The following is a 15,471-nucleotide window of genomic DNA, read 5'->3' as shown; positions in this document are numbered from 1 at the left end:
ATTACACCCACACCCCTTTAAATCCGTTTGTGAGTTCGAAGGGGGGTGTGGAAGGTGAGCCCAAAAATGTGCGTGGCTTACCCCATACTCCTGGTCAATGAGCTCAGGCTTCAGCAGGAATTCTGGATATCCTGTCATCACCATCATATGCTGTAGCTGAGTGTGTGTGTGTGTGTGTGTGTGTGTGTGTGTGAGAGAGAGAGAGAGAGAGGAAAAGTCTATCAAGATTTTTCTTATTTACGATTTTGATTCTTTATTTGTTTTCTTTTATTTTGCTTTCCCAGTTTTTACTAGCAATTTCTCACGCAATAAAAAAATCAAATCATCAACATAAGTCTCTCTGGGCCCTGTCAGTATATCTACTTGAAAAATATACGTGAAAAATGTACATGAAAAAGTCTTTTTGACGTAGAGCCTCCCTCACCATATAAATACTGTACTTTAGAAGACACCTCTGCTCCGACAGTACTACAGCCCAGACGTATTAAGACGTGTTCACGCATTTCCGACGTCAGTTACCATGCACTTGTTTATTGTTTACCTTGGCACGCGCTGCTTCTTTGGTCTCATCATCCATCCAGTCAAGCTCCTGGAGTCTGACATCCAGCGCGTGCTTTATGTCCTCTACCAGCTCCTGTACCTGGGAACCACAAGCAACAGACGCAGTGAAAGAGGGGCGGGGCTAAGGCGAGTGTTGTACCGAATTCTTGCAGGAAGCGGCTACACTTCACTAGTCTTAAGACGGAGGAGGTTCTGGATCTGGATTATGGCTTTTGTTCACATTGGTTTAGGATTTGAATCCCGGATCTGAATGCTCTTTTACTGGCTGTAAGAGCTATGCTGACGGATAAAGGAAATGGGGAGGAGTGAGGAAAATGTGGGAGAGGGAAGATGTATGGAAAAACTGGAAGAAAGAGGGGCGGAAAGGAGGAATTCTTTGGAATAGGCAAGGGGTGGATGGATTCCAGCGAAGCGCTGCACTGGATTTTAGCAAAATATTTTACTAAATAATAATCATTTTAAAAAATCCAGAGTGTGCTAAAATCTGCAATATGCTAAATCTACACAAGCACAAAGAAAAATCTGCCCATGTCTGTAAAGCTGAATAATCATGTCTGTAAAGTCAAATTTCACTGTAAAGTTAAATGTTTCCTCAGATTGCCCGTGCAACTTTCCACAACACCAACAGCCTCCTGTTCATCCTTGATGAGATTCGCCTTGGCTGGCATTGGAGTAGCTGACTGGGCAGCTAATGCTTCGATGAAAGCAAAGGTGAGAGGAAAGTTGAAGAGCACGCTCAAAGTGGAAGTCTCCTGCTCTCTACACAAACCAGGCCTGCCCGCCTTTCAGCCGGACAGCCGCCTGCGTTCCTGTTCAGTCCTCGCAAACACCCTACCACTCCAGGTTTTTATCCTATGGCAGCTCCCAGCGGATGTGAACCAGACAGTGAAGAACACTGCCTTCCCGATACAGGTGGGCTCAGAGACAGCGTAGACCATTACCGCAATCTCCCAATGGGCCCCTCTAAGGATGCAGAGCACCGACCAAGAACAATCGCCCAGACAGGTCTTCACTCAAATTTAGTCCCTGTCTTGTTTTAGTTAGATGGGAAGAGTTTGAAGAGCTCTAGCATGTTACATGGACTATGTCCACGACGAGAGGGGGAATTGGATTGGGTAGGGAAAGACTGACGCAGAGCACAGTGGCAGACCGGATCCCTGTTCCGACTCTTCCTTTGTCGGGGCAGAAGGGCTGGAGAGCAGATCTCCAGCGGGAAGGTTGGCGAGCGCGGGTCGAAACCCACAAGACCTGTCAGGTCGCTGCTGTTTGAACCGTGACCTGTCAGGTCGCTGCTGTTTGAACCGTGACCTGTCAGGTCACTGCTGTTTGAACCATGGCCTGTCAGGTCGCTGCTCTTTGGGAATTGGCAAGCACAAGTCACAATCGTCACAAGTGAAGCGAGATTTCGGAGCACAGCCTCGACCTTGGAGCATGCTGCCTTGGTGAATGGAGCGTTTTTTGTTTTTTTGTTTGGCCGTGACCAAATGGGCGAGGTCTCCGCAACGTGGCGTCCATCCATCCACGTGCCTGCCACTGAACAGCGTGAGGGGAAGAGGTGGAGGGACAGAGGGTGTGAAAAAGTAAACAATCCGGGGAAGAACGGCGAGAGGAGGGAGACGCAGACGGCACGAAGAATGACAGCGAATGGGATCACACGAAGGTGGGGGATTAGGATGGACAAGGAGAGAGGGGAGCGAGAGAGGAGGAACGAGAGAAGGAGAGACAAGGAGTGTGAGAGTGTGGGGAGAAACGAAGAGAGGAAGGGGACTGGAGGGAATGAGCAGGCCAAAGAGGAGCAGGAGGAAAGAGGAATAAAAAAGTGGGAGAAGGTGAAGGAGATGTATGGAAAGACGTGAGAGGAAGACGTGAGAGGAAGAGAAACTAACAGCTGTGGCTTGAGAAGGCAAGGCAGTGACTAGAATGAAGGAGAAAAGTGTGTTATAGGAGAGTTGTGCGGTATTGCTTTTTGTTCTTGTTGTTGTTCTTTTTTTTGCTTTGGTTTTGATCTTAGCACTTAGTGCATTAGTTCAACAGCTGTTTAGTGAGAGTCATTAAAGCTTACTTGAATTACATTAAGAGTGTGTGCTATCTTGTGTATTATTAACAGATCTTTGGAGTACTCGATTCTGATTGGTCATGTGAAACACGCAGACTCTTATTTCGATCTCTTGCAATACAAGTGAATTTCAAAATTGACTATTGCATAATGCTGCATTAGGATTCTGTACTGTATTGAGTATTTTCTGTATTGTGTTCTGTTGCTTTTGTTGGTGCCATATTTCATGTCACAGTGTTGTACTGCACTGCATTCTTTAGGCTTGTCTTGTGCTATATTACATTTACAGCATTTGACAGACACAACAGAGCATTGACAGGCCAACACATTTTCCAGAGCTCAGAAGTGTTGAGAATCATATTACGTATTTATTATGGATTGTGCCATGCCGTGTTACACTGTGTATGATGTATCATGTCATTCTTCATTGTCCTGTGCTATGCTGCACTCCACTGTGCTCAGCTATGCTCTGCTGTGCTGTGCCATGTTGTGTTGTACTGTGTCATTCTGCATTGTGCTGGGCTGCGCTGTGCTCAGCTGCACTCTGCTGTGCTGTACCGTGCTGTGTCATTATGTATTGGGCTGTGTTGCGCTGTGCTCAGCTGCACTCCTCTATGTTGTACCGTGCTGTGTCATTCTGTATTGTATTATGCTGTGCTGGGCTGTGTCGGGCTCCCTTGCCGATTGGCATGCTGTGTCTTGCCTTGGCCTTGCTGTTGGAGGAGAAATGCCTCTGGACGAACAGGGCTCCGAGAGCCATGCCAAAGTGCTTGTTGGCCTGTGTGAGGCACAGGCGACCCAGCTCCAGCTGCCTCTCTGTGCCGTCAATCTCCCGGGAGAACTCGTGGATGGTGCTACGGAATGCCGTTGACAGGTGCTCACTGAGGGCAGCCACGATACGCCACAGCATGTAGTTATGCAGCACCCTGAGTAAGAGGGGGGGGGGAGGAGGAGACAGAGAGAGAGAGAGAGAACAAAAGAAAGAAAATGAGTGTGTTTAAGACAGATATATATATAATTTATTTTTATTTTTTTGTAGGTGTGTGTATTGGGGGAGAGAGAGAGAGAGAGCTGGAAGATACCCTTTGTATTAGAGATTTTGATACTGTTCCAGAAATGAGTGGCTAGGCTAGAGTGAACGGCTAGACATCCTAAAAAGATTAAGCCCTATTTAATTAGTCTGAAATGTAAACAGAAGGAAAATGTCATATTAAACAAAACCCAGCCGCACGCGCCCACTCTCGTCAGCCCAATGAGTGTGACGTCACCTTCTCTGGCCCTCTTCATGCAGGTGGTTTCAGTTAGCACACGTGGACAGCATTTTAATCATAACATACTCTGGCACTGCTGTGGGTCTGTCTGGCCAACAAAGCACTTCTGAACACAATTCAATTGAGGGGGAGAGAGAGAGAGAAAGAGAGGTGGGGAGAGTAGGGAGAGGGAGAGAGAGAGAGAGAGAGAGAGAGAGAGAGAGAGAGAGAGAGAGAGAAGAAGCAAGGGGGAGAAAGGGGATGTAAAAAGAAAGAGCAGAGGGGAAAGGTAAATGAATGGAGAGATGAAAAGGAGGGGGAACTTTTAACCACTGAGAAAGAAAGACGTTTGCAGAGAGGAGCAGAAGAGAAGAGGAAGCTGGAGAGGTGCAAAAGAGGGTGAGAGGAACAGAGTGGCAGCTCTCCATTCTGACCTCTTTGGCACTGATTAGAACTCAATACAGCAGGTGTGAGTGGGTTTATTATTTGTTTACTCCTTTATTTTTGTGTTTTCATCACCTGTTTTTGTCCATTATCAGTAAGCGTTTCCTTGTGGGCAGGGTACTGGGGGTAAATTAAGGAAACATATATTAAATTAAAGAGCATTAAAGAAATGTTTTCTAATGATGAAACAATAGTCCATCAATGGCAGGGGATAACGAGTAAGCTCATTAGGCTAATGTATGCGAATGAAGGAATGAAGCTCATTATGAATAAAAACGCTTCCTCCATGGGAGTACCTAAGATGTTCAGCCCTTTCAGAGCAAAACACACTCACGGGTACATTCACAGATGTACACTTTTACACACACACACACACACACACACACACACACACACACACACACACACACACACACACACACGCAGCAGTATTTCCTTGACCCAGTGCTCCCTGATTGTGTATGTGGATGTTCTGGTGTTCCCTGAGTTGATGAATACACCTGCAGAGAAAGAAACATGGAAGGACAGAATGAAAGAAAATGAGGGGGAAAGAGAAAGGCAACCTTAGGAAGCTACGTTGGGTCACCCAGGTGCCAAGAGCAACATGGCCTACTATCTATCTCCTACGTGTGTGGGGGTAGGGGGGGAGTAGGGAATTTATAAATGATATATAAGGTGTGGGAGGCATGAGTGTGTGTTTCTGTGTTTCTGTAAAGTATTCATCTGTATGTGAATTCCTCACTTGCAAAGATCTGCTGGAAGATGCAAACATAATACTTCATATATATGCGAATGATACATCACCATCTCTGGGCTGTAGTCCCCGCCCACATTATGGTTTTTCAGATTGTCAGAGAGAGACAAAGAAGGTAGGAGAAAGACAGAGAAAATGTGAAAAATGTGGTAATGATGAAAAGAAAGTAAAATATCTCTGATGTGTTTGTGAAGATAATATAAAAGGATGTCTTTAAGAGAAACAAACCAAATCAGTGCGCATCATTCCTATATGCTGAAAACAACTTTGCTGATCCTCACAGAAATGTGTCATAAATAGCTACAATCAGCAAGCTTTTACAGCCATGTTACCAAGAGGCAATCCTGTCACGCTCACTCGTACCCCATATATGCGGAAAGCACCAGAGTTTCTAATGGCTTCATCCAATAAGGGGCTGCATTCCAGGTGAAAGCCAAGTGCACAGTCGGCTCAAGAATGGGAGGACATAGCAAAATGTATCACCAAATTAACAGCAGACAAGTTAAATTGGTTGTCCTAATTAAAACCAACCAATAGAAATGCAGGGAAAGGGCTGGGTGACTATTTCATGTGCCCAAAACAAAAAAAAAAGCCAAAATATACCAATCCCCACTGCTCTATGGCAGCCCTCTGGGCCACACATCAAGATATATAGTAAACAAGAAAGAATATATAATAATCTGTAAAAATTAAATGTACATATAATGGCATAGTGGACTAACATTACTAACATTGACTAACATTTATACCACTGGTTATTGTCTCCAGGCTATCTCAAATTGGGCTAAATCTCTGTTCTTTATCAGTCACGTAACAGATCGTGGTTCTAGAAGTATTGACAAAGCCTTAAGAAGAGCCCACATCTCTGTACGTCATATTGCCCACTCATAAATTTCACAAGATCAAAGAGTTAGAAACTCCTTTTCCCATTTAATCCAAATGATGGTCTCTTCCCAAGTCACTAAACCTAAAAGAACTGGGCTCCAGATGACAGATGACCCTACCACCCTGCCAGTATCTACACAGGGCCATAAAGCTGTACATTACACTGTAGTTTGGTTCCATTACATCTGCTTACACAGGGTGAAAACCAGAGAAGTTGTTTCCCAGGTTATAATCTGAGACAATTAGGCAGGAAATAAAAAATCCTGTTTGAAGCCAAGTCCGCAGTATTGACCAGATAATACTCAATGCCAGGACCGAAAGAGAAAGGTTGAACAAAAAGAAGGCAAGAAAGATAGAGACTGAATCACAATGGCACTGAATCAGTAGGGGTACGACAAATGCCCCTTTCTTTCATATGAAATATTGATCTATGTCGATCAAAAGATACAGATTTCATGCACATTATATAGATCAATCAAGTCCAGCCACTGTGCATCGTTCACCACTGCCCCCAATACAAATATTCCAATATCTCATTTGTGTAGTTTGTCAAGAGGAAAGTTAAATTGAGAGCTGACTTTTCTAGCATGTGTAAATTGCCCACAAAGAACTTCGTTTTATACTTCGTGCTTGCTTACATGAACTCCTGAGCACACAGGTGTCAGCTACACCTTATCTGTATGCATTTAAATGAGTCTATAGACCGTCTACCATAAACAGTTTGTGATAGCCTTCCTAGCTGCTGGCTGGATATTTTCTGATGGTGTGTCACCCTCCATTCCAGAGACCCTGAGTTCCTTGTCAGTTGTAAATGCTCTGTTAAGTTCTGGGTAGTGTTCGACAATGTCCAACAATGTCACTACATTAACTGTAATGCCCTGTGAAGCTGCAGAGTTCGGCAATGTCACTATCTTGTCAGCCGTAATGCTCTGTCGAGAGTAGTCCGATATCCAGTCAGAAAAGTGACTAGTGATGAATGGGGACGTGAATGCGCAAACTGCTGCCGTTTGTTATCAGCAGCAGATGTGGCCCACGTGGAGAGCTGCGCGCGGATGTCTGACCCCAGCTTCTCGTGTGGCATTAATCTGTCTCCGTCCCTCGTGCAGCGACGTCACAGCGGCCTTGTCGGAACTGCATTAGCATTTATACTCTTGGTGGATTATTAAGAAATTGCGCTGTTGACTTTTTTTTTTTTTTAATTCACCCAAAGCACTTTAGATAAATTAACATTGGCAGCTGTAGTTTTTACTCATAAAACCAATTTCGCCTTTTCTTTTTCTACATTTGATTCTCACAGAAAACGTCTCTTTTAGGCACGGGGAAATATAAGTGTTGTTTAAAGTGGTACGGCTTGTAGATCAAACATTTACGAGCAGCATTTCGGCGGGAATGGTTAAGTCATGGCCGCGCGTCGCTGCTAATGGCGTGGCTCTTAGTTAGCACAGTGGTATAGCGTTTAGCGCTGTTAGGGGAACTACGTCGCTTTTCATTTTGTTCTACGCTCAGCGTAAAGTTACGCCGACGGCAGACAATTCTTTAACAACAGAAAAGAAAGACGTACGGAGAGAAAAATGCTGGGGTGGCAGCGAAAACAAAAAGACTTGGGACGGAGCCTGTAGGGATCCTTTCATCGCCGCGACGCCAGGAGGTAGAGTCGGAGGAAAAAAAGAAAGGACAGGGGGTCAAAAAAGAAAGAAAAGAAAAGAAAAGCGCAAAAGGAGAACTGAAGACACACGAAAAAGTCATTCCGCCTTCCGTAGTGCTTAGTCGTGGTGATGAAAGCGGATTGGCTGTAAATGCAGGCATCACCATGGTGATGATAATAACGGTGATTATGAAGGAAGGTTTCATTGTGAGCATATTATGGGCTATAATGTGTTATTATAGGAGCGCGTGAAGATCGGACACTAGAAAAATAAATTCTTGTAACTCTAAAAAAAAAAAAAAAAAAAAAAAAAGGTGGAAGCTTTGTAGGGAGAGAGTGGACAAGAGAACTGAGCAGACAAAACAGCAAAGAGGAGAAGAGTGACTCAATGAGTTAGACTTAGGAAGACAGTCCAGCATGTCTGGTATAGAAAGCCTGGTAAAAGAGCGTGCAGAAACACACATGTACCTTTATTCAAGCAGAGGCCATACAAAACGGTTTCAAACTAAAAGTGTGAAAGATGCACACAAAATAACACACATGCACACACAAAGGCAGATGCATGGGATAATACTTCAAATTGGATAGCTGTCAACAGTAGCATAGTTGACCAGTGTCCGTGAAGCACACACACACACAAAATTAATTTTATTGTGTATGAAGTATTTCTTTGGGAATTTCTCAAGAGCTCTCTCTCTCTCTCTCTCTCTCTCTCTCTCTCTCTCTCTGTATGTGTTGTTTGTAGTGTTTCACTGTTGCGTGACCCCTCAGCTGTGCCAAGGCTGATTAGTATCGACCCACAACACGCCCACTTAACCACACACGCGCACACACACACACATGTACTTGCACACGTTTGTGCACACATGCAGGCACACACACACAAATAACAAAATTACATCCTTTGTGGACTGAAACTACATAGAGAAACGTGTTCAATGTTCTTTCCTTTATTTCCTGTCTTTTATTCCTTATTTCCTATCCCATCTCTCTCTTCCATTCTTTCCTCCTTTCTCATCCATTCTTCCTTTCTTTCTTTGCCCCCACCCTCGCTGGCGTCATCCTCTGCCTACCTCTTAGAGCTGGTTTTGATGATGTCAGACACTTTCTGCATGTAGTCTGTCGCCAGCACCACAATCTCTTCCTCCTCGGAGAAATTATCGTGAAATATTCTATCCAGCAAACGTTTCCAGTGTAACTACAGGCGGAGAGAAGACAGAGACATGGAGAATGTTCATAAACGTTAAAATGTCACAGCACTCTTTCTTATCACATTGTACCGTATAGTCTTGAAATCCGCTTTTTCCTGCCTGAATTCCTAACGAATTTCCATTTACTCAGGGACATATTTCAATTTCGCCGTATTGATTTATAACTCATTTGGCGCTTCTGTCCCTGCCAAGCTTTTAAAAAGTGAGCCTTTGCCTTTTTATGGGTTTTCAAAATGGCAAATTTGGATCGATCGAGGGCGACGTGTGCTGGTGGAGAATCGGTTCGTTTGCACTTTATCCCGAGGTTGAAAGTCACCCCGAAAAAACAGGTCCCCTGAGCGAAAAATAGCACGACCAGAGGAACTCAGTGGCTCGAAGATGAAGCACTCCAGCAGGATCACGGTTTTAAAGCAGAATCTCCAACTCTGCAATGACAATGAGCCACGAGGCTCCACAGCAAAAGCAAAAGAATCCCATCTGGCAAGTTCTAGAATATGCCCTACTTAAGCCCCTCCCTCTGATTTTCTGAAGGCCTTCCTTTTATGATAATCACAAATGCTCCTCGTTGTAAACAAATTGGCCTTCTCTGCTGAATATGCATTGACTGGAGCGTCTTTTGTATGCATGCCACTAAACATCAGATTGAAGATTTTTTTTTATATTGCTTCAGGGGATCGTTCATCATCCTAAAAGGTATTTATACCTTTACAACACTTTTACACACCAGCCAGCATTGTGCATTTCTAACTCTATTATTTCTGCTCTATGCATTGCAGTTCTACTTTATTTTATCTTATTTCTTTTCAATTGAGTTTAAGTCATACAAATCAACACATGCAATCAAACTGTTGAACTATTTATCATCCCAGCAGGTGTCTCTCTCTCTCTCTCTCTCTCTCTCTCTCTCTCTCTCTCTCTCTCTCTCTCTCTCTCTCTCTCTCTCTCTCTCTCTCTCTCTCTCTCTCTCTGTCTCTCTGTCTCTCTCTCTGGTTGAATGGACTTTCTGAATTGGAGCTGAGAGTTAATTCCCCAGAAGGCTCTTGAACTAGAGAGAATATCACTCTCTCTCTCACTCTCCAGATTTTAGAACATTCTGACTTCACTGGAATTTCTGGAAGTTTAACCATTGCACTATATGAGCATCATGCCTAAAAACAGAAAGAGAGAGAGAGAGTGAGTGTCTATATGTCTGTGTGTGTCTGTACGTCTGTGTGTGTGTGTGTGTGTGTGTGTGTGTGTACTCATACTCACACTAGGAGCCATTCGCTGGAGTTGTTTTAGAGTTATTCGATTGTACATGCTACTAATATCTTTTCTCTGCTCATCAAATTCTGATACAGTGATCTGAAAAAGAGGAGATAACACACACACACACACACACACACACATTCTCACACACACACACATTCACACACACACATTCACACACACACACTCATACACACACATTCACACACACACACACACACACATTCACACACATTCGCGCATACGCACACATTCACGCACACACACACGCATGCACACACACACACAAACACACACAGTAAACCACAGGAAACCTAAATTCACAAAAATCTTTGAATGCACACTTAATACAGATAAACAAAGAAATACACAAATGATCCCCCCAAAAAGACAGTGCAAAAACAGATATGATACTTACATTAGCCAATCTCATCTCCAGTTCCAAAATCTCACGAGATTTAACTGTGGCATTGTGAGCTCCCAGCATGCTTAGCAGCCGCTCCATAAGGGCCTTGTATGCTGCCAGAATCTGACATCATCAACACACAACAACAGCACAGACATCATAATCCATTAATGAATTAAATTATATTGACATAAGACGACTAGTGCTACATTATACTGAAGCTTGTGGAGCAAACAGCCAGCCATGACATCATCAAGCTGCCTGGTGTAATATGCATGAATTCGTCAGTGCGAAACAAGAAGCACAGCTGTGACATCATTAATGCAGCAGGCCTCATCATAGGCTGACATCATACGCGGGTCACAAGGCGCAGATGTGACACGATCAATTAGGGATCCAAACACTCTGCGGGGGAGCAAGAGGAGAAGGAGAATGACAGATGGTGCTCAGACAACACAGATGGAGAGAAGGAGGACTGGAATAAAAGAGGGAACGTATGACAATGTGAGACAGAGGGAGGAAAGGAGGGAGCAATGGAAAACACTTGGAAAATTGAAGAACTAAAACTAAGACAGTAATAAATATGAGGGAGGAGAACACTGGTTAAGAAGCTGAGAGTGGGAGGGGCCTACAATGCTAAAGAAGCTGACGGTGGGTGAGGACTATAGAGTTAAAAGAGTTGATGGTGGGTGGAGTCTACAGTGTTGAAGGAGCTGATGGTGGGTGGAGTCTACAGTGTTGAAGGAGCTGATGGTGGGTGGAGTCTACAGTGCTAAAGGAGCTGAGGGTGAGTGGAGTCTACAGTGTTGAAGGAGCTGATGGTGGGTGGAGTCTACAGTGCTAAAGGAGCTGATGGTGGGTGGAGTCTACAGTGCTAAAGGAGCTGATAATGCGTGGAGTCTACAGTGTTGAAGTAGCTGATGGTGGGTGGAGTCTACAGTGCTAAAGGAGCTGATGGTGGGTGGAGTCTACAGTGTTGAAGGAGCTGATGGTGGGTAGAGTCTACAGTGGTAAAGGAGCTAATGGTGGGTGGAGTCTACAGTGCTAAAGGAGCTGAGGGTGGGTGGAGTCTACAGTGTTGAAGGAGCTGATGGTGGGTGGAGTCTACAGTGCTAAAGGAGCTGAGGGTGGGTGGAGTCTACAGTGTTGAAGGAGCTGATGGTGGGTCGAGTCTACAGTGCTAAAGAAGCTGAGGGTGGGTAGAGTCTACAATTGTTGAAGGAGCTGATGGTGGATGGAGTCTACAGTGCTAAAGGAGCTGATGGTGGGTGGAGTCTACAGTGTTGAAGGAGCTGATGGTGGGTGGAGTCTACAGTGCTAAAGGAGCTGAGGGTGGGTGAGGACTATAGAGTTAAAAGCTGATGGTGGGTGGAGTCTACAGTGTTGAAGGAGCTGATGGTGGGTGGAGTCTACAGTGCTAAAGGAGCTGAGGGTGGGTGGAGTCTACAGTGTTGAAGGAGCTGATGGTGGGTGGAGTCTACAGTGCTAAAGGAGCTGAGGGTGGGTGGAGTCTACAGTGTTGAAGGAGCTGATGGTGGGTGGAGTCTACAGTGCTAAAGGAGCTGATGGTGGGTGGAGTCTACAGTGCTAAAGGAGCTGATAATGCGTGGAGTCTACAGTGTTGAAGGAGCTGATGGTGGGTGGAGTCTACAGTGTTGAAGTAGCTGATGGTGGGTGGAGTCTACAGTGCTAAAGGAGCTGATGGTGGGTGGAGTCTACAGTGCTAAAGGAGCTGATAGTGGGTGGAATCTACAGTGTTGAAGGAGCTGATGGTGGGTGGAGTCTACAGTGCTAAAGGAGTTGATAGTCGGTGGAGTCTACAGTGTTGAAGGAGCTGATGGTGGGTGGAGTATACAGTGCTAAAGGAGCTGATAATGCGCGGAGTCTACAGTGTTGAAGGAGCTGATGGTGGGTGGAGTCTACAGTGCTAAAGGAGCTGATGGTGGGTGGAGTCTACAGTGCTAAAGGAGCTGATAATGTGTGGAGTCTACAGTGTTGAAGGAGCTGATGTTGGGTGGAGTCTACAGTGCTAAAGGAGCTGAGGGTGGGTGGAGTCTACAGTGTTGAAGGAGCTGATAATGCATGGAGTCTACAGTGTTGAAGGATCTGAGGGTGGGTGGAGTCTACAGTGTTGAAGGAGCTGATGGTGGGTGGAGTCTACAGTGCTAAAGGAGCTGATTTTTATTCAGAGTGGAAATATTGAAGGAGTAGAAGGATTTTTGATTAAGGACACATTTTATAAACATTTCCTAAAACACATATAGACATACTTGTGCATTTGTTTGAGTTCACCTGTTTTTATACTTTGTTAGAGACAATTATGTCTCATATGTATAATATACATTAAGTCTAACTAATTCTGTGTAACTAATTCTGGTAATATAATGTCATGAGAATTTTCCTGAAATAACTATCAGTAGCAACCAAAAATACATGTTTTTGCCCTTTAAAAAACTTGCGATGATGTAAACATATAAATACACCATACTTTGTGAAGACTGGGGGACATTATCCATGATTTTATCTGCCTTTCCTACATAAAAGCTTTTTTTTTTTCAATTCTGAGCACACAGACACACAAACATATACACACTTTTGCATGCTTCATACCTTCACACTGTCCTCGTCTTGACCCAGGTATAGAGTCCTCTCTGGCAACGTCAGGCCCTCCTGATCTATCTAGAATTTGCGCGCATACACACACACACACACACATGCACACACAAACACGCACACAAACACACACACACACATGCATACCCACACCATCAGTGGTTGTTTAATACCTAACAACGACAGCACAAGAGTTAATAATTACATGGAGTGTTATGTACACGGTTATGCAGTATATACCCCCATCCGTGGAGCCACACTCACCCGAATGGCGTTGCGTGAGGAGTTCTTGTCATCCACGTTGACAGTGATGGAGAAAAAGACAGCTGTGCTGTACACCCCTTGGGTCCTGTAGAGCATCTCGTTAAAGTCAGGTCTCACAGGGGCGGAGCCACTCTCCCAGCCCGCGCCTCCGGGCGGCGCTCCAGAAAAGTCCCACCCACCGCAGTTCTCAATCACCTCCGTCATAGGCCCTCCGCCGAGCCGGTCAATCTCCTGGATGTTGACACAGGAACGATAGAACTCCTTTACCTGGGGGGTGGGAGGAGAGAGAGAAGAAGAGAGAAACAGAGGAAAAGCACTATAACTTTTAACCCCTATGTATAAGTTTTCAATAATGCAAGTGTAGGCATTGAAATGTATGTGTGAATGTGTTTATGTTTATACATGTCCACACGTTTCTATTTAAGAATTGCAATGAGACATGCGGCAACCACTTGGAATTTGCAACTCCTGGCAACAAATGCCACTTAAAAATAGGACAGTTTGGATCAATGCAATGAACCAAAACTCAGAAGACCATTTAACGTTAAGGGGATAGATAGCAGACTCGCTACAGTAGGAACTCGTGCTCAGCTCACTAGCTAGTTACACTGTTGGGAGGTTTGCTACCTATTTCCTTAAAACAAAATGGCTCGCGTAATTTGGTAGAGCTTTAAGTTTGTATTTTATGAGTAAATGACAAAGCACTTTTTTAAGTCGCTCTGGATAAGAGCATCTGCTAAATGCCGAAAATGTAAATGTAAATGTAAGTTTGTTTTGAAGCTGGTATCATATAGAGAGGTCTTGATTGGTCTTCGTTGTTGGATAAGTTGAGTAAGTCTAATCTATCCTTGTCCACAGAAAAAGCTGTGATTACACTGTAGCTATGTATGCCTTGACATGCATACCAAAAGATGCCACCAGTCATCTTGATCTTGCCATGGCTATTGATGGAGTAAATTTACAAGTGTGCAACTTTTCTCTGCAGTGTTCCAACACAGTTTCACCTTGCCACAAACCGTAAGTGTAAATTGGCACTATAATTTATTAAAGTGTATGTGTGTAAGAAAGAGAACTAGTTTGTGTGCACCTTCCTCTCAGCACTGTCCAGCCCCGTCCTCCGGACAGGCTCCTCCAGGAGGCGCTGCAGCTTCTCTTGGTTCTGCTCTCCGATACCCGTGATGATGCCGTAGCTGAGCTTGTCTTCCGGTATCCCGTGGCGACGGAGCCAGCCGCCACAGGCGAAGCTGTAGAAGTCGTGGCAGGGCTGGACACTGGCATCGATGTTGCCCTGCACAAAGCGAGCTGCCCGCAGCAGCGAGCGCCGCGCTCGGCAATCCTCCCGACACTGGGCGTCCTGCGCCTCCAGCGAGAGGAACTTCAGCGCCAGCATGCATCCCAGGATCACGCACACGCCCGCTGCGAACACGAGTGCTGACAGCAGGCAGATCTCCCGCCGGCTCCACCTCTCCGCTGCCCCGCCCCCAGGGCTGGCCCCGCCTCCGACACACCGGTCCCGGCCACCCCGGCCACGCCCAGAACGGTCAAGAGAGCCCCCCAGGTGCAGGCTCATGCCGTTGCTGAGGGTGCTGCTGCTATAGCGACTGCCATACTTAACTTCCTGGAAGTCGTCGTAGTGGGCAGTGAGGGAGTAGGTCTTCTCCAGGGAGATGGGAGACTGGGGTTTGGATTTATTGGGGAATGTGTGGAACATGAGGGCTTGGGAGCGTTGCAGAGAGACAGAGACACGTGTGCCAAGTTCACAACAAGGTCATAACCTGAGAGAGTGAGTTTTCCCCCCCTCTGTTTCCAGTTTTTCCAGAATATTCCAGTGCGTCCTCTCTGGCTGTCTTACAGTCCTGTGTGAATGAAACAAAGATAAAAAAAAGAAAATGTAGTTAGGATGGAAGGAAGATAAAAGATGGTTTCCCTGATCGCAACAGCAGAGATGACAAAACTGACAAGCTCTTTAGGAAAGAACGATAGCACAAAAAATTAAAGAAGAATTAAATAATTTTTTTTACATTTTTTGTGCTATCGTTCTTTCTTAAAGTTTCTTGGATTTATTTCTAACACTCTTCCTTTCAGAGACACACTGCAAGCCAATTGAACAGTGTGTGTGTGTGTGTGTGTGAAA

General features: G+C 45.0%; 1 protein-coding gene across 2 annotated transcripts in view; it reads right to left on the bottom strand.

The window, feature by feature from the left end:
* Positions 1–15,471, bottom strand: part of LOC113581580 (endothelin-converting enzyme-like 1) — a 30,285-nt gene that overhangs the window by 11,541 nt on the left and 3,273 nt on the right. The window contains exons 2-10 of one of the 2 annotated variants that reach the window (XM_035534419.1): positions 14,425–15,193; positions 13,338–13,604; positions 13,071–13,139; positions 10,473–10,583; positions 10,058–10,150; positions 8,669–8,793; positions 3,321–3,543; positions 542–640; positions 82–156 (exon numbers count right to left, since the gene is read on the bottom strand). In XM_035534419.1, the coding sequence (XP_035390312.1) occupies positions 82–156; positions 542–640; positions 3,321–3,543; positions 8,669–8,793; positions 10,058–10,150; positions 10,473–10,583; positions 13,071–13,139; positions 13,338–13,604; positions 14,425–15,048 (1,686 nt within the window). In that variant the 5' untranslated portion in view covers positions 15,049–15,193. Of the gene's footprint in view, positions 1–81; positions 157–541; positions 641–3,320; positions 3,544–8,668; positions 8,794–10,057; positions 10,151–10,472; positions 10,584–13,070; positions 13,140–13,337; positions 13,605–14,424; positions 15,194–15,471 lie in introns of those variants that run through there. The other variant, XM_035534420.1, reaches the window with a different exon arrangement.

The sequence above is a fragment of the Electrophorus electricus genome, chromosome 15 (genome assembly GCF_013358815.1).
Source record: "Electrophorus electricus isolate fEleEle1 chromosome 15, fEleEle1.pri, whole genome shotgun sequence".
In the NCBI taxonomy this organism is placed as follows: domain Eukaryota; kingdom Metazoa; phylum Chordata; class Actinopteri; order Gymnotiformes; family Gymnotidae; genus Electrophorus; species Electrophorus electricus.
Note: the sequence above shows the minus strand (reverse complement) of the source record. Positions and strands in the feature narration are given on the sequence as shown.